The sequence below is a fragment of the Eleutherodactylus coqui genome, chromosome 7 (genome assembly GCF_035609145.1).
Source record: "Eleutherodactylus coqui strain aEleCoq1 chromosome 7, aEleCoq1.hap1, whole genome shotgun sequence".
In the NCBI taxonomy this organism is placed as follows: Eukaryota; Metazoa; Chordata; class Amphibia; order Anura; family Eleutherodactylidae; genus Eleutherodactylus; species Eleutherodactylus coqui.
Window position 1 is genome coordinate 214,944,473 of NC_089843.1, and position 23,092 is coordinate 214,967,564.

The following is a 23,092-nucleotide window of genomic DNA, read 5'->3' on the forward strand; positions in this document are numbered from 1 at the left end:
TTGAAAGTTGGAGTTTGAAGTGTTTGAACTCTGACACTAGCTTATAAACCGTCAGCTAGTCTTCTCCCAGACAGATCAAAAGGACAACCGTGACTCCATGTAAGGGTGGCTTTGGATGTGAACACTTAGTTTTATCCATGAAGCCACATACTTTACAAACTAAGTTTAACTGTTTAGCTGGTCGCATGCGTGGAGTGTGTAGAGTGCAATATGTAAGGGGCATGGCTGGCCCTCTAGAAGTCCTCATCGGAAGACCTCTTTCTGATATCTCAAATATAAATGGATCAACAATGGGGGTGTGGGGGGTAATGGGCCGAACTAAATGGACATGTCGGGGTTTTTTCTCAGTTAGTCCAACTGTAGGAGTGGTGACAGAGACAGCTATAAGCCGCGAGGCTTGTTGGATTTTTGCTTTGAAGAACAGGCACCTTGCCGACCTTAAATCATACTTACAATTTGACTAATAGTCTGTCTTGCTCATACGCATTTAGTATGTATGTATGTGTTATATTTATTATATTTGATTTTGTTAATTTAGTTGGTGCAAGCACTGGGTTCACCAATGTCTTGCCTTCGTTATGCAAATCGGTAGCATGTGACCTGGAGTTATATCGCGGGCAAACAGATTCCCCTTAGCCAGTGGAGATCAGAACGATTATGACGTTCGTCGTTCAGTTTCTGCATGCAGAAAACTGAATAAAGGATAGACTGTCCACTTACTGTGAATGAAGGCGGGTGGTCCGGAATGACTTCCCGACGCTCCTCCTCCATTCACCAGCGATGATCATTCCTGTGTATAAGCAACGGGAACCATTCTTGCTGGGACCACCTGTTGGGCATCAGCGCTCAACAGGTTATGGCCCTTTAATATGGGACGACCTATGATTAAGACCAGTCAGAACGTGTAAGGGAATTTGAAAACGTCCAAAAATTGAATAGTTTTAACTTAAAAAAGATGCAGAAAACCTTAACACTCCTTTTTTTTTTTTTTTCTTCACAAAGTCATCATTGAGAGAGACGAGTCCCCAATGGAGACGGAGATCGTGGGCTTGCGGCAAAGCAGAAGCCAGTTCTTGCAGCGAGGCGATTTTGAGTTGTCGGACGTGTTCTACTTCTCCAAAAAAGGTTTTGAGGCTATTGTAGAAGACGAGGTGACCCAGAGGTTCTCCTCCGAAGAGCTGATATCATGGAATCTCCTGACCAGGACAAACAACAACTTTCAGTATCTTAGTTTTCGTGTGACTCTTATTTGGGTCCTTGGGGTTTTTGTACGTTACTGCATTCTCCTACCTCTACGGTAAGACGTCCCCTACTCCTAATCAGCCTTATTCTGCTCTTTGTCTTCTGCTCAATGTGAGAACTTTAGTTTTTGTTACTTTTCAATGTTTACATAGTTGCTATTGTTGCGTGAACTGAAGTTCTTCTACTCGTGGGAAGTCCTGCCGCTGGCCGGTGTGGAGAACACGTCTGCTAGGGACTATATGTGATATGAAGGGAGGACCAGAGGAGCCTCCTCGCCCACATTACAATAAAGGACTATGAATTTATGAACTTTATACCTGCAATTTCTTTTAATTCTCTCTGATGATAAAAATTATCTACATAGGCAATCAGATGTTGGCATCGGCACATTCTTGTGTTCAGATACGGGCGTGGGGAGGGGGGGCACCCACCACTGTTGGCCATTTCCAATCCTTAGTTACACAACATTTTTGTTGCATTATAACCGGTCAAGTTTTAATATATAATCGACTTTTTTATACACTTTTTTTTTCTTCTTTTTTAGCCTCTTTGCTTTCTGGACTTTCTGAACAAATCTGTAGTATAAAGATCTTTTGATCCTCCATTAGAGGAACGGGGTTGGGTTGTTGGATACGTTGGATGATTGGCCAGTGATAGAAAAGAAAATTGTGGAGAAAATGCTGATCTAAAATCTACAAATGCCCTTTTTTTTTTTTTCTTTTTTCTTAGGCCCATGTAGCCAGGGCCTTAAACTGGGCCTGTCATGACCTTTGAACCCCATAAACTAACATTACAGGGCTCAAAGGTCAGGTAATGGGGAGCGGCGTTTCCTACTCAATGGGTGTCCCATTACTACGCTGTGTGCGTTATTCCTTTTCCGGGCGCCCAATGAGTATGTAACGCCGCTCCCGTTCCCTAACCTTTTGAGCCCCATAAGGTTGTTTAAAGGGTTCCATGGTTCTGACAAGTTCCGTTTAATTACATTTCTGATTGGGTTTTTCAGCTCAGGCTTTTGGTTCGTCTTGTCAAATTCAAGTGTATCTTGCAGTTCTGTCTTTGAGGCAAGTGCCAGATTATCAGCGTCTTACTTTATGGTTGCCAGATTAAAGGAGCTTCACATTCAGTATTAGACATTCTAAAATTAGTGGGGCGTATAAAAATGGAGTTTAAAAAAATTCTACTTTTCTTGAACGAAGGCTGGTAGCCGTCGCTCCTGTCGAATGTTTTTAGAATATGATGTGTTTGCTCCGTCTCCCTGAAGGGGGCAGCACTGGAGTCTAATACTTTGTTCTTCTTGTATCCCTTATTTACTGAAGCTTGTGTTTTGTGCTGCCTGTTACCTGCTGTTATAAACCCCGCACCTGCTTCACTCTGTTCTAGGGTTACGTTGGCGACCATTGGGATCAGCTGGTTGGTGATAGGAGCGACACTTGTTGGGCAGCTGCCAAACGGCAGGTAAGCACATGTTCGGAGGAGAGAACTGTTGCCTATGTACGCTGCTTTACAAACCTGTAATTTCTGTAAAGCCAATGTGATCACTAGCAAAAGTGCAGATCGATTTATTTACCTAAAATTCATGTTTTTGTGCTGGAAAATCCTTCTAGAATGTTGGCTCTGGGGTCTCCCTTCCTTCTAATATTCTGTCCACTGCCTGTTCTCCAGTAACAAGGACCCTAAGATGGGTTACGGGAAGTGGAGATGGGTGTTCTCATGCTGCCCATAGAAGTGTATGGAGGAGGAAGAAGCTGCTCCAGAGGAAAAGGGAAGCAAGAGACTCACAGTTGTTGTAGCAGTTGGTTTACAGCTACTGAAATCACACATACACTGCTCATTACTACTGTATAATGTCCTCTATGGACGGTGGATAGTGCAAACCACGGTTTTCCCCAGAGCCATGTATGGATATGAAAGCTGGACTGTGAAAAAGCGGATAGGAGGATTGATGTGTTTAAGCCATGGTGGTGGCGAAAGCTGCTGCGTATTCCCTGGATGGCGAGAGGAACAAACAGAGAAGTCCTGAATCATATAAGACCCAGTGTATTACTGGACAGGAAGATGACCGGCTGAGGCTAACAGAGGACAAGATGGCCACGCTCAGGCTCACGTATTTTGGCTATGTAAAGCGAGCAAAGTCACTAGAAAAATCTATGATGTTTGGACAGATCAATGTCAGAAAAAGACCTGACGCCAAAGAGCATGATGGCCGATACTGTCAGAGCTGATACTGGCATGGATATCACACAACTGAAAGAAGCAGTGCAAAACTGAAAACCAGGGAGGGAGGGAGCCTTTGAGGGCACTGAGGGTCATAAACTGACAACAACATCAACGTCCTCTATAGTGCTCTTATGTGCTGTAGAGAAATGGAGAAGATGTCCTACACTATGTGTGCAGCTAGTCTCCACCCTTCAGCTCATAGTAAACTGAGAATAAGGCTATGTTCACATGGGAATATCCGCAGTGCAGTTGATGAACAGTCCTGAAGTCTCAGCTAATAGTGCATTTTTTTTATTTTTCGGTATGGATTTTAGTTCGATTTCCGTTCATTTACTCAACTGCATCATTGGAGGAAAAATGCGGATCTGCACTAAAACCGACAATGCAACCAACCCTCGTGGAAACACTTGGGGAAAAAAAACAAAAAACAATACTCACCTAGCAGGCGGCATCCGGATCCCTCCCGCTGGCCTCTGCAGTTCCGGGCAGGCTTGCTTGCAGCTCTCAACGTCAACAGAACATCACTTGCTAATAACCAATCACAGCCATTTAATGCGATGCTGTGATTGGTTCATCGAGCACTGCAGTGATTGGCTAAGCCGTGGCACTCAAGAATCAATCGGAGCAATTGCTTGCTGGATTCGGGGTTTACAGAACCTGTTACCAGCAAGCAATGTTCTGTCGGCGGTGAGAACAGCAAGCAAGCTGCTTAACTGTGGAGACCAGCGAGAGGGACCCGGATGGCGTCTCCTAGGCAAGTATAAGACGCCCCCTGAAAATAAGAACCTGTGACTCTTTTGGGACAAAAATGAATATAAGACATGGTCTTATTTTTGGGGAAACCCTGTATGCAACAGTAGCCTAATGTCTAAGGACATATGTAATCTATCAGAATTGTCCACAAGGACCTAAAAATAGTTTGTGTTTTTTTTGTTTGTTTTTTTACTAGAGAATTAACATCGCAAAACTGATTTTCTTTTGTTACAGGGTTAAAAACTGGTTAAGTGAGAAGGTCCATCTAGTCTGCTGTCGCATTTGTGCCCGTGCGCTCTCCAGCGCCATTCAGTACCATAATAAGTGAGTCTAAATCATGGAACTTTTTGGAATTCATCAGCCACCATCTCCATGTGCATCTGAAGATCCTTTAACGAACTACAATATAAGTAGATGTATACCATCCTAAACTAGATGTAGGAAAAATCCAGTAAACATCCAGATGTAGTTCGGAAATTGCATGGCATCATACTCAATTGTGTGAATGTTTATTGAATGTTCTCTTGCAGGGGTGTCACTCATTGTCACCGAGGGCCGCATCAGCCTTATGGCTGCCTTCAAAGGGCCGATTGTAATTGTAAGACTGTATATAGTAATAGTGGCCCCTGTTGTGGCCCCAGTAGGTAATGTCCCTTTATAGGTGACCCAAGTAGTACCTCCCATAGTAGTCCCGGTAGTGATAGTGCCCCCTATTGCCCTCTGTCTGGCAGTATCCTCACAGGCGTTCCATTCGCCCAGCCTGCAGCCCTGATGGTGGCAGGTGCTGCTGAGTCTGACCGCTGACCTCTTCCCCTCAGTGTCTGCGCTGCGGACAGGATGGTGCATGCAGCCCCCCGAGGAAAGAGGTCAGCGGTCACAGACCCTGCAGATTTTTCAGAAGTGAGTAAATGGGGTTTAATAAACCCCATTCACTAATATCATACTGTATTTAGCTACGTCCATATGAGATGAACCTTTTATAATATGCAGGTAACACAGGAGGGTCTGACATCTACAAGTAAGAGCAGTGGCACTATGAATGAAGTATTCTTGTTGGGGAGCTCGATTACAGGTCGCCTTCACACTGGCGAGAAAATTGTGCGAGATTTGTGCACTGCGAGACGCACAAACATGAACCCCATTCTTTTTGAATGGTATTGTACACATGAGAGGTTTTAAGGCACCGCGATGCCATGGGAGAGACAAATCACAGCATGTTCTTTGTAGCTGCAAGATCTCGCAGCGCTACCCCATTGTTTCCAATGAGGCCAGTGGCAGCAGCGCCGGCCCCACTGAAAACCATGGGAGAACTCCCCGATCCTCTGCCGCAGTGAGGGATTCCCTTAACACCCGAAAATGCCTCAGATCCACGTGGCTTGCACGTGGATTGCTAGGGCGATATTGGGCTGTGATTCACGGCCCGATATCGCCCTCGCCTGTGTAAAGGAGCCCTCAGAGCGAATATCTGGTGCAGCAGTAGCTCATGCAGGCCCATTCAGTACCCAGTACTTGTTGACTTCAGTGTATTATATACTAAGCAACTGGTCTAACTCGCTACAGCTGTAAATTGCAGTAAATGTATATACTGCAAGTATTGGGAAGTGCAAGGAGGTCCAGCACCAAGTATTGGGAAGTGCAAGGAGGGCCTGCACCAAGTATTGGGAAGTGCAAGGAGGGCCTGCACCAAGTATTGGGAAGTGCAAGGAGGGCCTGCACCAAGTATTGGGAAGTGCATGGGGGGCCTGCACCAAGTATTGGGAAGTGCAAGGAGGGCCTGCACCAAGTATTGGGAAGTGCAAGGAGGTCCTGCACCAAGTGTTGGGAAGTGCAAGGAGGTCCTGCACCAAGTGTTGGGAAGTGCAAGGGGGTCCTGCACCAAGTGTTGGGAAGTGCAAGGAGGTCCTGCACCAAGTGTTGGGAAGTGCAAGGGGGTCCTGCACCAAGTGTTGGGAAGTGCAAGGGGGTCCTGCACCAAGTGTTGGGAAGTGCAAGGGGGTCCTGCACCAAGTGTTGGGAAGTGCAAGGGGGTCCTGCACCAAGTGTTGGGAAGTGCAAGGGGGTCCTGCACCAAGTGTTGGGAAGTGCAAGGGGGTCCTGCACCAAGTGTTGGGAAGTGCAAGGGGGTCCTGCACCAAGTGTTGGGAAGTGCAAGGGGGTCCTGCACCAAGTGTTGGGAAGTGCAAGGGGGTCCTGCACCAAGTGTTGGGAAGTGCAAGGGGGTCCTGCACCAAGTGTTGGGAAGTGCAAGGGGGTCCTGCACCAAGTGTTGGGAAGTGCAAGGGGGTCCTGCACCAAGTGTTGGGAAGTGCAAGGGGGTCCTGCACCAAGTGTTGGGAAGTGCAAGGGGGTCCTGCACCAAGTGTTGGGAAGTGCAAGGGGGTCCTGCACCAAGTGTTGGGAAGTGCAAGGGGGTCCTGCACCAAGTGTTGGGAAGTGCAAGGGGGTCCTGCACCAAGTGTTGGGAAGTGCAAGGGGGTCCTGCACCAAGTGTTGGGAAGTGCAAGGGGGTCCTGCACCAAGTGTTGGGAAGTGCAAGGGGGTCCTGCACCAAGTGTTGGGAAGTGCAAGGGGGTCCTGCACCAAGTGTTGGGAAGTGCATGGGGGTCCTGCACCAAGGACTGTTGGTGATTGGCTCATTTGAGAAGCTACATGTTAAGCCGCATTGTACTGAAAGGTGTTCATTGCTGCCGCAGTCCCTTGTGCTGATGTTTCGACCCATGCTCGGCGTTTTGTTTTATTTTCAACCATTGATCTTTTATTTTATTTTCACAGGGAAAACAGACCCCAAAAGGGGGGAATCTGTGTGGCCAATCACACCTCTCCAATTGATATCATCATATTAACTAATGATGGCTGCTATGCTATGGTAAGTACAGTCCTACGTAGATTGGAGAGGGCGGGTTCGTTCGCACGTAGCAGAAGTGCTGCAGCATTAAAGTCAAAATCTACATCATTAGGTGCGCAGGAGTCTGCTTCATATCTGCTGCTGATTTTAACCTCTTCCATGCCCCCCCCCCCTTCCCCACCGCAATACACTCCGTCACTTGGCCACCACTAGTGATGTCATCAAGGTAGCCCTGATCTAGACAGAACGGTCTTTGCCTGGAGCTGCACCTAATACAGTATATGAGCATTAGTTTTGCGCTTCCTTGACTAGTCGGGAGAGGAACGATCTATTGAGGGACCTGGAGAAATCATCCTGCTGCGTGCCTGCATGACTGGCGCTGGTCGCTGGCACTCATCGATTGTGTAATAGTTTTATTTCCTTCTTTGCTACACTTTTCACTATGTAACACTTTTCTGTATCTGCATTAGTATTTGAGTAGTTACTGTGATATTCCTTGTGCTCCTCCAGGTTGGACAGGTTCACGGGGGACTCATGGGAGTTATTCAGAGGGCTATGGCAAGGTCCTGCCCGCATGTGTGGTTTGAACGTTCCGAGATGCGTGATCGCCACCTTGTGACAAAAAGGTATATTGTTTTCTCTTTATTTTTCCATATTGAGTTGGCAGAAAGTAATAATCCGTATTGGTCATCTCAAGATTAGTAAGAAGCATTTCTACCCAAGAAGAAAATGATCCCGGCGCCGGCTGCTTGTTTGCAGATGGCAAATACAATCCATCACAAATATAGTTCCTAAAAATACTTTTATAGAAATTCTCTCTCTGTTGCCGTAGGAATTCTTAAGTTTGTAGAAAATGTGCATTTGCAGTCGAAGAACCACGATCTAGTAGCGCCCTCTATAGAGGTCTAGTGGAACTGCAGTGTCGTAAAGACAGCGGACGTTCGTTTGCAATATAGGGGATATAAGGATGTCAAAGAGGGGGAAACCCCCAGTGTGGGACCACCACCTACCACCCACAAGGAGAGGGGGCATGTCAGGGCCCTGGGTATGTTCTGGCAGATCATATGTTCCACAGTTACATGGTCAGCTACATTTCTCCCCCCCCCCCCCTCCCGGAAACTGCTGATTGCCAGTGGTTAGAGAAGTTGGACATTTGACTGAGTGTTGGGCTAACCTCTGTTTTAACCCTTTCCAATCCACTGTCTGACCTCTAAAGACATTATGATTTTAGGCTGTGCAGCTCTGATGTTGGAAGACGTCCGTCGGGGTTCTCTTACTGTATATTGCCAGCCTCTCTGCTGTCGGAGCCTATCCAATGTGTCACCTCATGCAGTACTGGCTTTAGCCAGCAGATAGCGCCATTGTATAACAGCAGAAAAAGAGTAAGCCCCCTAGGAAAACCAGGATACAAATTGGATTGGAAAGGGTTAAATGGGGATAGTTTGCATAAGAGAGCCATTCAGTTCAATCAAGCGCTTGCTTTTTTTTAGCCATCTGCTGCAAAAGTATTTACTGTAGACTACAAAACCTTTTCTCTGAAATGCACAGGGCGGTGAAATGACTGCAGTTGTGGACTTGAGCGTTACGTGCCAGTGATACATGTGGCAGGCAGGGGCTGTAGGCCCTTCTCATGTGTATACTTATGTTCTGTCATTGTATAAAGTACAACAGTCATCTGCACTAATGGCAGAGGTGGGGAAAACTTTCAAACTCGACTAACACAAGCCAAAATGATTGTTGTGTCAGCCGGATGGAACAGAACAGCATGAAAGGACCCCACTGACTATAATGGGGTCGGTCACTTTATGTTCAGCTGCCCAGTATTTAGATGGAAGGAAAAGCGCCGCATGCAACACTTATTCTTCCAGTGAGCTGGATATGGTTTTCTCCAGCAGGTTTTCGGGGTATTTTGTAGCTTCCAAATTGTATAGTGTGCACACATCATCGACCAGATCAGACACAAATGCTGGTCTAAACCGGGAGAGTCTCATATCCAAAATGGCTCTGGAGAGAAACACCCAGACAGCCCCTTTTATTGCAAGACATACAATGGGCGTGCAACAAATTACATCAGTAACATATAGGATTCTCATTTGTCGGATCATATAGAATCCCCCGCCTCTCTGCCCACCCTTCCTCAAGTCAGGATGTAACTTTGGACTTTGTCTTACAAACATGTGCTCAAATCTGAAACTGAAAGTAGATATCTCTTTGTTGAAGAAGATTCTGTGTGGGGGATGGGGAGGACTGGGAAAACACTCAGGATGAACACAAGCAATAACATAACACTGTGATTTAACTCTTTCCTTATGCAGCAGAGTTCCACATTAGGCTGAAGTCACAAAACACACAATACGTCTAGTTTAGTACAAATCGATAGACATTTTACACTGACTAATCATCATGTCTATCACACCAGTAGTTTGAGCCAAATCTGTGGCGGAACCGCTGACTGGAGGCAACAATGTGGATGTGAGACCGGCCTAAGGCTAACTTCACACTGGCGAGCGCAAAATGTGGCCTTGAATCCCATCCTCATATCGCACTCCCCACCATGTGAATGGCCCTGCGGATGCAAGGCAGTTTAATGTCAAAACAGCCTCTCCTCACTTTGGGGAAGAAGGATCTCCAATCGCTCTGAATGGGAGGCCTCGCGATCCTGCCACCAGCCCCATTAAAAACAATGGGGCAGCGATGCGAGAGCGAGCAGAAAGATAGAACATGCCTCCATTAATTTCCTACATCGCGGTACCCTGCAGGAAAACCTCACCTATGTGCAGGGCAACATTCCAAAGAATGGGGTTCATATTCATGTGCGTTTTGACACCCTTGTGAAGGCAGCTGGAGGGTGTTTTTTCACACGGGTGTTTTTGTGACAGTTTTTTGGAGCTAAAACAAGACGTGGATCTAGTAGGAGGGAGTTGTAAGTCCTTTGTTTTTTCATCCCTATTGGAATCCACTCCAGGCTTTGGCTGAAAACACCGCCAGAACTTTTTGGGGCTTTAAAAAAAAAAAAAAGATACATATAGAGAGAGAGATTCATATATATTCTAAAGTGACAATTCCCCTAGTTAAAGGCAAGTTGCTACATACTGACCGACAGTGGGAGCAGTAACAACATGAGCCACAATGCCGTTTTATGGCCCTAGGAGGTGACCGGAGCTCTCTGAAGTTTGCTTGGAAGTGTAATTTTACTTTTTCTTTTCATCAACCCCCTATAATTTCCCCCGCTCTGTATATCTACCATCTCTACTTCATTCACTATATGTCTTCATCTGTTAACAGGCTGCGAGAACACGTATTTGATAAGGAAAAACTGCCTATTTTGATTTTCCCAGAAGGTAAGTTTGACTTTTTGGGTGCAACTGTATTTCTCTAAGAAGCCCGATTTCTGTTAATGTCGGAAGGAGGGATTGTTTCGTCAATGTCTGTGCAGCCCCGTACTCTGTAGCCTTTCCTACCTAATTTGTGTTCGATGGATCATCTGTAAAGAATGAACAGCCGTGGTATTCTATGTGGCGCTAGTGGGCGTATTGTACAAACTAGATTGACTCTGTTTGCTATGCGAACATAAAATGTTTGGCAGATTGGTCCTCTCTCCCTGCTCTCATGCTCTTCTTCCCCTCTTCTTATTCCTATTGGCTGCAGGGGTCCAGCGTACAATTTCCGTTGCTCCTCTCCTCTGCAGTTTCCTGGCTCTCAGCTACCTCCCCCATAAGGCGCTCTTGGTGACATTTTTGCAATTGGGCTCCGTGGGTATGTCCCTTCCTTAATGCTCTTCTCTGAACACGTGTTACCCTATCCCTCCTCCTTGCGCAGAAGAAAGGGGGACTGGGGAAGCCCTCTTACCCTGCTCACATCATGGGGAATCCCCCATCCCCAACATCAACGGCTGGTCTGTGTCTCGTGTCTATGGCTCTCCTCAATCATCCCGCGCCGTTATTCGCCTCTGTCCTTTCTTCATGGTCCTTTTTCTTGGCATCTTCTTTTTGGTCCCTGTATGTCTATTTCTTCTTCACTTCAGCATTTTCCTGACACTTCTTAGGTTTCTCTCTCAGTGGAGCTCACTCTCTAGCACCATCCAGGCCACACACCCTCAGCAAAGGAACTTTGCCTTGGCCTGACAGCTCACTCAATGTATCAAAGTCAAATGTTATGATTTTACGGTGGTGGTGAGGATGTAAGAAATCTATTGACCCCAAAATCATCCACCAAAGGTCACGCACAGGGGTCAAAATGTGATGCAAGAACAAGCCTGTAGGCTTCTTTATATTAGATTGGGCAAATAGAAAAATTCAGAGTGTCACATTTAATTTGTTCAATTTATGCAATGGGCAGCAACCAGATGAGGTGTCCATTACAAGGGGTCTAAAGGTAATGAGTAGATGGGGAAAGTTGGTTTGCTTTTGGTTGGGCGCATGGATATTGGCAACTTTTATATAATTCATCATAATTTGGCAAAAATGTGTGTCCAGATGTAGAACTAGAGAGGTTTTGAAACTGAGACTGTGGCAACAACCAGGGCAATGGCAATTCTTAGTACAAGTCTCAAGTCTTCTAAAGATACACCTATTAACCTGTTAGACGCTTAGGGAAAGTGTTGTGGTGTCTGTTAGACACATTGCGACCATAATATGGACGAGTGACCTGGCCTGATCATGGGTATGCTGGTGCAAACTCAAAGTATCATACGAATCTATGTGGTACAGCGTTTGGGTCAGGAGACCTGGAGTCAGGCTGGGCACATGTCCATATTACGGATGCATAGAGGCGTCCGGAATATGGTGGTGTCACCGGCATTAGGTTGGCCATACACATTTGATCATTGTCCGCTGAACAGGCTTCATGCAGAACTGTTTCTTTCCCTGCCAGCTGAGTGGAAAGCATGCGGACCCCATTATAGTCAATGGGGTGTGTCTGGTGGTGTTCGGTTCAGCCACAGGGATTCCCCTTTCCAGCTCCCCAAATGGAGCAGGAAGGTGGAATCCCCAACACAGAGATGTGAAGGCACCCTAATTTACAATATTCAGAATGGGCCTGGCAGGGAAGAGTGCGAAAATATACTTATCTTCTGCTTTTAAACCTCTTTGAGCTCCTCTGTTACTGTAGATGAGCTCAGCCCCATAAAGGCGCATTGCTCGCTGCTAGACCTTATTAAAAGATTTGCTTCTTCTGTATCAGATGCTAAAAGTTGCATTTGAAAAAACATGGCTTACCCTGAATTCTGCGATTTACATAATAAAGAAACCTTCATAGCCTGATGGATGGATGAGACCATTGGGGGCGGCACAGAAGGGTGGTCTTGCCTTTTACAAGTTTCCACCTGTTACTGCTGTGTGCGAGTGTCGTGTTGGAATTAATAGGAAACTATTAACCCTGCAAATACTTTACAAAGTTTTTAATCCTTCCATCTTCAGTCATTTCTGTTCATGGCGTTTTAACCCCCGCAGGTACTTGTATTAATAACACATCTGTTATGATGTTTAAGAAGGGAAGCTTTGAAATCGGTGGGACCATCTATCCTGTAGCAATAAAGGTAAGCAAATACAAGTGGTGTGCCCGTCTCTGCCACACATGACCTCCATGGTCATTACCGTAGTCGCTGGATGTGGTATTGTTTAAATGAAGCCAGTTTCACACAGGCGACAAAATTGCGCAATTTTTTTTCCTCGCAATGCTAAAAATTGCATCTATGTGAAGCCCATGCTTTCCAATGGGTTCCTTCACTTTAACGATGTTTTGTAGGCTGCTACATTGTGACAATACAAAATCACGGCATGCTCTATAGAGCCGCGATGTTTTGTAGCCCGTGTTTCCCTATGGAGTCGTCCTATGTGTTGCATCGCACGAAAACGCGTTTTTTTTAATGCGATGCAACTTTTACAGTGGGAAATCCTACTGTTTCTCCTAAAATAAACCCTAGCTGCATAAAAAAAAACAATACATCACCTAACAGTTGTCTACAGCGTTGTCTGCTCAGCCACACTTCTCCTCGCAGGTCCCTGGCACACTTGCTTGCAGTTTTCCCCCAGCGCCTCTTGGTCAGGTGTTCAAAAACCCCGCCTCCAGGAATAGCTGGCTCTGATTGGTTGAGCTGCGACACTCAAGAAGCAATCACTGCAGCACTCGAGGAACCAATCACAGCCGTCCCATTGAAAAACTACAAGCTAGTGTGCCGGAGAAGTGCGGCTGAGCCCCCGTTAGGCCATGTATTGTGTGGGTTTCACCACGAGAAGATGCAGCGATATCATACAGATATGATATTGCTACAATTTCCTTATGTCACTACCCCTGTGAAAGAGGCCTAAAAGTTGAACCCTTTAATTAAAAGCACTTTTAAAGAGGTTATCTCATGACTACCCCCTTTTAAATGGAAGCCTGGTCTGGCTTCTCTAACCCTAGTGATGAGCAGGTGCTGTTAGGAGAGTATCCTGTAGCCAGGCATTTGCTTTGTATTAGACACTGCAGGGGATATGTAGTGTTGCACTGTACAATATTTGCATATTTCCCAGAGGAGAATGGATGGCCTTTTGGGTGTTTTTTTAGATGAGCTGATTTATCGTTTGAACTAACATATGACGTCGGCGTTCGCTTGTTCATGTAGCCTGTCTCCATGGCGCCGACCGAAGCCGCCTTCTGCCTGGATTGGACGCGCTTGCGCAGTCTGCCCTCTTCTGTCCCGCTCCAGCGTGCCCGTGCCGAAGAGGTCTTCTGCGCATGCGCAGAAGACCTGTACGGCACGAGCACGCCGGAGCGGCCCCTTCAGTGGGACAGAAGAAGCAGACTGCGCAAGCGCGTCTAATCCAGGCAGAAGAAGGCTTCGGTCGGCACCATGGAGACGGGGACGCCAGCACCGGAGGGGGTAAGTGTATGGCCAATATTTAATGCACGATGTATATTACAAAGTGCATTAATATGGCCATACAGAAGTGCATAACCCCACTTGATTTCGCTGGACAACCTCTTTAAGTCTCCTTACACCCCCTTGGTACTCACCCTAAGGAGAAACAATACCCTTCTCTATTCATGGTACAATACAAGTCCATGTCAATGCCCGGAAGAGATGGGCGTGCCGGATACGGAGTTGTTCCTACAGAGTCACTCTACGTTGTAGCTCATAGAAGAGGGAATAGGGGCAGAGGGGACCCAACTCAAAGATGTCTGTAGCCCCTAGTTGTATTACTCTTCATTATACAGCCGATGAGATATTTGTAAAACTCAGAAAACCACTTCAAGTAAATGGGATTGGGGGGATAGACCTGCTCTTCGCCAATAGACTCCTTGGATTGAGTTTAACGAGTTTAACCCTTTCCAATCCACTGTCTGACGTCTAAAGTCATTACGATTTAAGGCTGTACAGCTCCGATGTTGGAAGACGTCCGTCGGGGTTCTCTTGCTGTATATTGCCAGCCTCTCTGCTTTCAGAGCCTATCCAACGTGTCACCTCATGCAGTACTGGCTTTAGCCAGCAGATAGCGCTGTTGTATAACGGCAGAAAAAGAGTAAGCCCCCCTAGGAAAGCCAGGATACAAATTGGATTGGAAAGGGTTAAAATGTTAATATTGCGCATCTCGCTTTCAAAATTCTAAATGTAAATGTTTGGCGGAGTATAGACCTGTTAGGCCAGTTGTGGTCTACAACAATGTGGGCCTTTTTAGAAACTCTGAAAAACAGTCTCCAGAATGTCTCCCCTCCTCTGTATTCACAGTACGACCCCCAGTTTGGGGATGCGTTTTGGAACAGCAGTAAATACACGATGGTGAAGTACTTGTTGAGAATGATGACTAGCTGGGCCATCAAGTGCAATGTATGGTACCTACCCCCAATGACGAGACAGGTATAGTATACTGTTTTTTGCCTCTTGATTGTTCATTTATTAATTACTTATGATTTTTTTTTAAAAATGTCTTATTTGAAGCCGGTGCAGATTTGTAGCATGTAACGTGTCTTAATGCTGTATACGGGATTGCGGGACAATCTATGGGAAAGGGAATGTGGGACTTGTGCATGTAGAATAGGCACTTCTGCACACACGGTAACTTTTTAATCATGAAATGCTAGAGTTGTGGTGTTCTGGCTGCCACTTTAAATTCCGTTCACTATCCTTAGTGATATGGCATACCTCTATGTGTACAACATTCTACCATTTTTGAGTTCAAGTTGATCCCTGTATTACATTTTAGCCTCATGGGAGAATTCAGTTCAACAATGCCCTTCCCTTAAAGTGACCCTTCGGGCCTAGAAAATGGCATGAATGATGCATACTAATGCACAGTGTACATCCAGTAGTCAGAGAAGCTGGTGCGGCCATCTTTGTTTGTCCAGGCCTGGAGGAGTGGCTTACGGCATTTCAGCTGTTCATGAAGAGTCGGCTAACTTATGTGTTTTAAGACTAGGGCCAAACTGAGACTTTCTAACGAAAAATCGCTTTCAAATTTATGTCCACAGGAATTACTCCAAGTTGCTTAAGAATGACTACAGTTAAAGGGGTATTCTAGTTCCAAGAAGTTTTCTCCTATCCTCAAGATGGGGGCTAACTAGCCTGATCAGTGAGGATCCGACCGCTGGAACACCCACTGATCACGAGCACAGGGACCTGATCGGTCCCTGATTTTGAAGGAAGCCCAGGTCAGAAAGGCGCACTACACTCGATTAATTTCAATGAGAGTACTGGAGATTCCCGAGTCGGTCATTCAGGGGTCTTCAGTGGTCTTTGAAATGAATGCAGCGATCTGCGCTTCCTTCATTTGGGAACCAAACTGGCTCGTGATCAGTGAGGGTCCCAGCGGTCCGACCAACACTGATCAGCTGGTTATCTCCTATCCCGTGGATTGGGGTAAACTGATTGGAACCGAAATACCGCTTTAAGCAAAAATGTTGTTCTTTATTTTAAATGTTGTTCTTTATTTTAGCTTACTTTTTTAAAAGTATCTATAAATTAGTTCTTGTTTTACTACACAAGTCGCGTACTGAGATGGGGCTCCGGGCGTTTCAACTGCAATTCGAACTAAAGGAGTTGTCCAAGGTTAGAAAAAACATTCTCTTCAATGGAGCTGAGCTACAGCACACAACCCTATGAACAAGGGAGCCGCTGTTTTTGGAAGAGAGCAGCCATATTTTTCTTACACTAGATGACCCGCTAGTGACCGCATGTAGATTTAAGTCATTGCTTTGATATATATTTTTTTTTTCTCCAGGAGGGTGAAGATGCAGTAAATTTTGCCAACAGAGTTAAATCTGCTATTGCCAAACAAGGTGGACTAGTAGAACTAACCTGGTAAGTATGCAGCTCTTTAACCCCTTGAGTGGCGGGTTTCTCACCCCCCTGTCAGACCCACCAGGGCCGGTTTTTTAAATGGGCCAATCATTTAATTTCAACTAATTATGCAGTCGCGTTCCAAGAGCCATAACTTTTTTTCATTTTTCCATTGACCAGGCCATATGAGGGCTTGTTTTTTGCGGGACAAGTTGTACTTTTTGATGGCATCATTTTTGGGTGTATATATTGTATTGCATAACTTTTGTGAAAAAATTTGTAGAGAGATTAGGGGAAAAAAAAGAAATTCTGCCATGTTTTTTTGATTGCATGTTTACAGCGTTCAGCGTGCGGAATAAATAATGTGATAACGCTATTCTCTGAGTCGCACGATTCCGGCGATACCAAGTTTATACTGTTTTTTTATGGTTTGCTATTTTTGTACATTTAAAACTTTTTTTTTTTTCTTAAAGGTTTGCTTTTGTGTCGCCACATTCCAAGAGCCGTATTAATTTTTTTTTTACCATTGCCAGAGCTCTAGAAAAACGTGTTTTTTGTAGGATGAACTTTAGCCTTCATTTATCTAATTTTTTGGAACATGTAAAATTTTGATCACTTTTTATTCCATTTTTTTTCTAGTAGCAAGATTAACAAAATCTGTAATTCTGGCATGTTTTTTCTTTTTTTCTTTCACTGCATTCTCTGAACAGTATAAATAATGTATTAAAGTAATTCTACAGGCCGGTATGATTATGCCAATACCAAATTGTAATAGTTTTTTTTTTTTTTCATGACTTTTTCACACTTAAAAAAAAAAAAGTAATAAAAGTTTAAATCACCCTCCTTTTGCCATATCTAGAATAAAAAAATCTAAATCCTAAAAGAAAAATACATATTTGGTATCGCCGCGTCCATAAATGTCTGATCTATCAAAATAGTGCATTATTTACCCCACATGGTGAACGTAGTCCAAAAAAAAAAAAACGCCACAAATGTACTTTTTCAGTCATCCTGTCTCCCAGAAAAAAATGCAATAAAAAGCGAACAAAAAGTCGTATGTATTCCAAAATGGTACCAACGTTAACTACAGGATGTCCCGCAAAAAATGAGCCCTTGATCAAGTACATCGATGGAAAAATAAAAAAGTTATTGCGCGCAGAAGATGCAGCAGAAAATAATTAAAAAAAATTAAATGTCTTTGAAAAAAAATACAAGTGCTACAGCAAAAAAAAAAACTATACAAGTTTGGTATCATAGTAATCACACTGACCCATAAAATAAAGTTGTCATGTCGTTTATGTTGCAGTTTGTGTGCCGTAGAAACACCGCACTGAAGGATGGTGGAATGTCATTTTTCTTTCATTTTACTCCACTTAGATTTTTGTAAAAGTTTTTCAGTACATTATATGGTACATTATATAGCCCCATTGAAAAATATAACTCATTCCGCAAAAAACAAGCCCTCATACAGCGACGTGGATGGATAAATAAAGGAGTTATGATTTTTTTAAATGGGGAGGAAAAAAAGAAATGGGGAAAGAAGAAAAAAAAAAGGGGCCATGTCATTAAGGGGTTAAAGGGGTTGTCTCGCGAAAGCAAGTGGGGTTATACACTTCTGTATGGCCATATTAATGCACTTTGTAATATACATCGTGCATTAAATATGAGCCATACAGAAGTTATACACTTACCTTCCCTGCCCTGGCGTCCCCGTCTCCATGGCTCCGTCTAACTTCAGCATCTAATCGCCCGATTAGACGCGCTTGCGCAGAAGGGTCTTCTGCCTTCTGTTCGGTCCGGCAGCAGCGGCGTTCTGGCTCCGCCCCCTTCTACGCGTCATCGCGTAGCTCCGCCCCATCACGTGTGCCGATTCCAGCCTCCTGATTGGCTGGAATCGGCACACATGATGGGGCGGAGCTACGCGATGACGCGTAGAAGGGGGCGGAGCCAGAACGCCGCTGCTGCCGGACAGACCCGAAGGCAGAAGACCCTTCTGCGCAAGCGCGTCTAAGACTGCAGCATGTAAAGGGTTAACACAGCAGAGATCAAAGGTTTTCTCTGATCTCTGCTGTAAGAGCTGGTGCCTGGCTGTCCTCTGACAGCCAAGCACCAGCTCTCCCTGCAACAGAGACCATCAAGCCGATGGTCTCTATAGCAACCTGTAAACAAAGCAGGATATTAGAAGCAGGAGATTGCCAGCATATCGGCAACATCTTCCTGCTTCTCAGTGTCCTGCTTTGTTCTCCGTGGGACAGTGCAGGCAGAGCACACTGTCACAGCTTGTGGCATTGTGCTCTGCAGCTCCAATAGTGATACATAGCCCGGAAATCTTCTGGGCTATATCACTATGAGCAGTGGAGCTCGTCCCGTACAATTTCTGGGCGTTCCACTCAAGGGGTTAAAGGTGTTTACTGGAGCTTAAACCCCTTAGTGACACGGACCTTTTTTTAAGTTTCTGCTCCCCTTTCTTACTGTATCCGTCTGAGGGCTTGTTTTTTGCAGAACAAGTTGCATTTTTCAATGTTGCTATTTAATGTGTTTCCGCATAATGTACTGTCTAAACTTATAATAATTTCTAAATGGAGCAAAATGCGAATTTTTGCCATCTTTGAGGAGGTACTTTTATGGCACACAAACTGTGGCAAAAATTGCATAACTTTATTTTGAGGGTCAGTATAATTAAACCAAATTTTAGTGTGTTTTTTTTTTGGTATGTATGTGTGTATATATAATGATGTCATACGTGCAGCAACAACGTCTGCCCTCGTGTCCGCCCATTTGTGTAGGCATAGCTTATAATGTGCACCCCCTTCCCCTCTGTCTCGCCGAAAGGTGCGACACCTGTACATCACCAAATTCTCTTGCCACGCTCCCTAGAGAACTATATACATTTTCTGGATAAAACGTATGCTATCTCCCTGCCAAATGTCATCAAAATGGCTTCAGCTGTTTAGTGAAAAGGGAACAGACAGACGGGTACTTTCTCTTTTTTATAATATTAGTGTATATATATATATTCCATACTAATATAAATGCGGCAGTAACTGTCTGTCTGTCTGTTACCTTTTCACGGCTAAACCGCTGAAGTGATTTTGATGAAAGTGGATTACAATGAGAGCCGTGCCTGCAGTTACAAGCGCCGGCCACTATACAGAGGTCGGCGCAGAGACTTCCGCTGCTTCAGCTCCGACCTCTGTGTATTTGCAAAACTGAAAGTAGCCGGCAGCACTACAATAGTTATCACCCAGTGAGGAAGGAAAGCGGCTATGGTGCCTGCTCCACTGTGACCGCTGACCTCCTGGTCATTAGTAATAGATCCAATATCATGTAATGGTGCGGCACTCAGGAACTCATTGCAGATCCAAGTGGTTTGAAAAAATCCAAGACGCTTATTTCACTCCATAATGTACAGAAACTTGCCACGTTTCGACCTAAAAATGGTCTTTGTCAAGCTTTTAGGTCATAACGTGGCAAGTTTCTGTACATTAGGGAGTGAAATAAGAGTCTTGGATTTTTTCAAACAACTTGGATCTGCAGTGAGGTCCTGAGTGCCGCACCATTACATGCTATTGGCTCTGTGTATTTGCAACGCTAACAGCATGCTGCGTCCACTCAGCGGATCGGTGGGGGTCCTGAGCAATGGACCCCAGCCAATGAACTACCGTTGACCTATCGTGAGGACAGGTCATTAATAGTCTCCCTTGAAAACCCCTTTTATCTCTTTGGAATCGTCAGGAGTGCCTTCCCATTAGCTGAGCTTAAAAATTGGTGTTTCGGTCCTATTAATACGTAATCTTGATGCACCAAAACTGTGCAACGGCGCGATTACGAATTACACACCTGGGGCAAAATATTGTAAGAGCCGTTTTTTATGACTGGAATAGCAAAAGGAGAAAGTGTTTTAATTCAACACATTCCGAAAATACCAACGGACTTGCCTTTTCAATTCAAAAGGCTCGAATTCTCTCTAAAAATAGTATTAGCGATGACGATCAATAAGGCTGAAGGGCAAACGCTTAAGGCAGCAGGTGTACATTTAGAAAAAACATGTTCTTCTCATGGGCAGCCTACCAAAACCCTTATATCCTAGCAGAAGATGACAAGACCAAGACCGTACAGAACGGCGCTGACAGCAGATCGCAGTTACATTCCTTTCACTATACAGTTCACGTTTCAATATACAGAAAAACACAGATTAGATTAAAAAATACAAATTCCATGCGAACAAAGATAGTAATATAATATACATACAAATTATATATTTTCTGTCGCCATCTTTTGTCTACCATAACCAACTTCTTTTTTTTTTAAATCTTTCTGTTGATGGCGTTGGGTGAGGGCTTGTTTTCTGTGGGATGACCGGTGGTTTCTATTGTTACCTTTTTGGTGTACATATGACTTTTGATCGCTTTTTTAAGTGTTTTTTTTTTTTTTTTTTTTTTAAATTGGAGACTTGGTGACTAAAAAAAACAGCAGTTCTGGTGTTGCAATTTTTTTTCTGATATTCACTGTGCGGGTTTAATGTTGTTTTGATATGTACTTTTATGGGCGTAGCAGTGGAAAATGTGTTTTTCTGGTTTTCGTGTTTTTTATTATGAATATTGGAAAATTCTTTCAACAGAATAGTTTATAATTGTGCTTCTTGCCATGCACACATCTCGTGCGACTTTTTTTAGTTTTTTTAAATTTTTTAAATTTTTTAAATTTTTTATTTTTTTGTGAAAGCTGCCTTAGAAAAACTGTTATAAATGTAACTTGTTAATCGTGCCTCACAAATTGCTGCTTTTCAGGGAAAACAGATGTTCTTGATCCGGGGTTGCATCTGCCTTTACAAAAAGTAAAAAAATAATCTTAAATTGCAGTGATTTGTCTTCTGTGTTCACAGGGATGGAGGCCTCAAAAGGGACAAAGTGAAAGATTCGTTTAAGGAGGAACAGCAGAAGAACTACAGTAAAATAATCGCAGGAGAAAACGTCTTGCCGAAGGAAAACTGATCATTACCGCCTCTCCGAATCGGCTCCAAAGGATATTCCTGCTCTATTTTTCTACTGTCTTGTACCTTTTTACAGATTTGCCGGTTATCCTCAAATTAGATATATTCTGTGTTTTGTTTTTTTTTTTTTTTGGTTTTTTATTTTTTTTTTTTCTTGACATGATTTTACAAAAAGCATCTAACTGATGTTAAACGGTTTTGTATAAAACAAGAACATTTATTTAATAGATGTGATACTGTTATTGGCTAACTGGAAAAAAATTACTTGAGAGCCTTCGAAGGCACCTGGGTCTCTTCATCAGGCTGAAGCCACATCTACATCTATACACAACAGAGACCTGCTATGACTTTACTTCTCAGTTTAGCCATCGCCTCTCTAATACTTTTTTCCTTTTTTTTATACAAGAGACTTTAACATCACAGATTTTTCTAACGATGTACCTCACTATTATTGCTCCACATTAAAAAAAAAAAAAAAGTAGGAACGCTGTAACTTTTCAAGTACAGTCAAGTGTGACCCGTGCCAAGGATTCATTACATATTAAGAAGTGTTGAGTAGGAAGAAAAGTTTTGATAAAGTTTTTTGTTTTTTTTTTTTTTTTTTTTTGGTCTACTCAATACTTTTTGGTTAAAAATCTCATCAGGATTATGACTGGTGATTGCCTTACTAGATTCCAGGCGTACTTGTATCCATCATATAATCCCGATTTTTTTTTTTTTTTTTTTTTTTTTTTTTTTTTTTTTCAAAGACCTGATACCGTGGATATGAAAAGGAGTTGTAATGAACAATAAGGACATCTTCTGATTACTGTGCAATGTTATTTTTACTTTGTCAACCCCCAGATTTAAAGGATGCTTGTGTATGTGTTGGATTCCTGCAACCGGGAGTTATCACTATGTATTTATATGCACTTTAAATGGGTATTCCGGTTTGAACAAATAAAGGGAGTTCTACAATGTATCCAATGTGATTTCCGTATCCATTTCTTACACGTTTCAGATGTCCTCGTGCAATAAGATTATTGTGGACCTTATTTTCTCTCAGAGGATCAGTTGTGGCCATCTGATGGATCCAGTACTTCTCTGTTCCAGTATATTGTACTTCCATGTTAGCCTATTAAGAGCTGCCGCTAAGTCAGGTGAGAAGGAGCCCTTGCTAATTGGCCTCTCAGGAAGCCAAAGGTGAGTGCAGTTTGACATTCACGCTCGTGCGAATTTGTGAGTAGAGAGAACTTGTCATGAGGCTTATGTATTATGTGTTAGTGGTCCATATGGTCATTGTATAACTGAACTAAATTAATGCTTGGTCCACACGCAGCAGAAAAATCCATAGGTGGATTTCAATGCAAATCCATAGTGGAATCCGATATGTAGCATGCTGATTTTCGCCTTGAATTTCATTCCTCGGTATTGAAAATGGTGAAATCTGTGGTGAAAATCCACTGGTCAATTTCTGTGCAGGTGTGACTTGTTAACTCTTTCTAATCCACTGTCTGACCTCTGAAGACATTATGATTTAGGGCTGTACAGCGCCGATGTTGGAAGATGTCCGTCGGGGTTCTCTTACTGTATATTGCCAGTCTCTCTGCTGTCGGAGCCTATCCAGCGTGTCCCCTCATGCAGTACTGGCTTTAGCCAGCATATAGGGCCGTTGTATAATGGCAGAAAAAGAGTAAGCCCCCCTAGGAAAACCAGGATACAAATTGGATTGGAGAGGGTTAATCTTCACATCCACATGCCCAATACAGTTATCCACCGTGGATATACCTAAACTAATTCCGGTTTT

General features: G+C 43.9%; 1 protein-coding gene across 1 annotated transcript in view; it reads left to right on the forward strand.

Moving 5' to 3' along the window:
- GPAT3 (glycerol-3-phosphate acyltransferase 3) overlaps nt 1-22,267 on the forward strand; it is a 37,550-nt gene extending 15,283 nt beyond the window's left edge. Inside the window, exons 3-12 of the mRNA XM_066574356.1 lie at nt 1,003-1,297; nt 2,623-2,697; nt 4,447-4,536; nt 6,985-7,078; nt 7,568-7,683; nt 10,343-10,398; nt 12,508-12,593; nt 14,766-14,894; nt 16,255-16,334; nt 21,199-22,267. Of these exons, the coding sequence (XP_066430453.1) occupies nt 1,003-1,297; nt 2,623-2,697; nt 4,447-4,536; nt 6,985-7,078; nt 7,568-7,683; nt 10,343-10,398; nt 12,508-12,593; nt 14,766-14,894; nt 16,255-16,334; nt 21,199-21,307 (1,130 nt within the window). The 3' untranslated portion in view covers nt 21,308-22,267. The remainder of the gene's footprint in view (nt 1-1,002; nt 1,298-2,622; nt 2,698-4,446; nt 4,537-6,984; nt 7,079-7,567; nt 7,684-10,342; nt 10,399-12,507; nt 12,594-14,765; nt 14,895-16,254; nt 16,335-21,198) is intronic.
- The last annotated feature ends 825 nt before the right edge of the window (nt 22,268-23,092 follow it).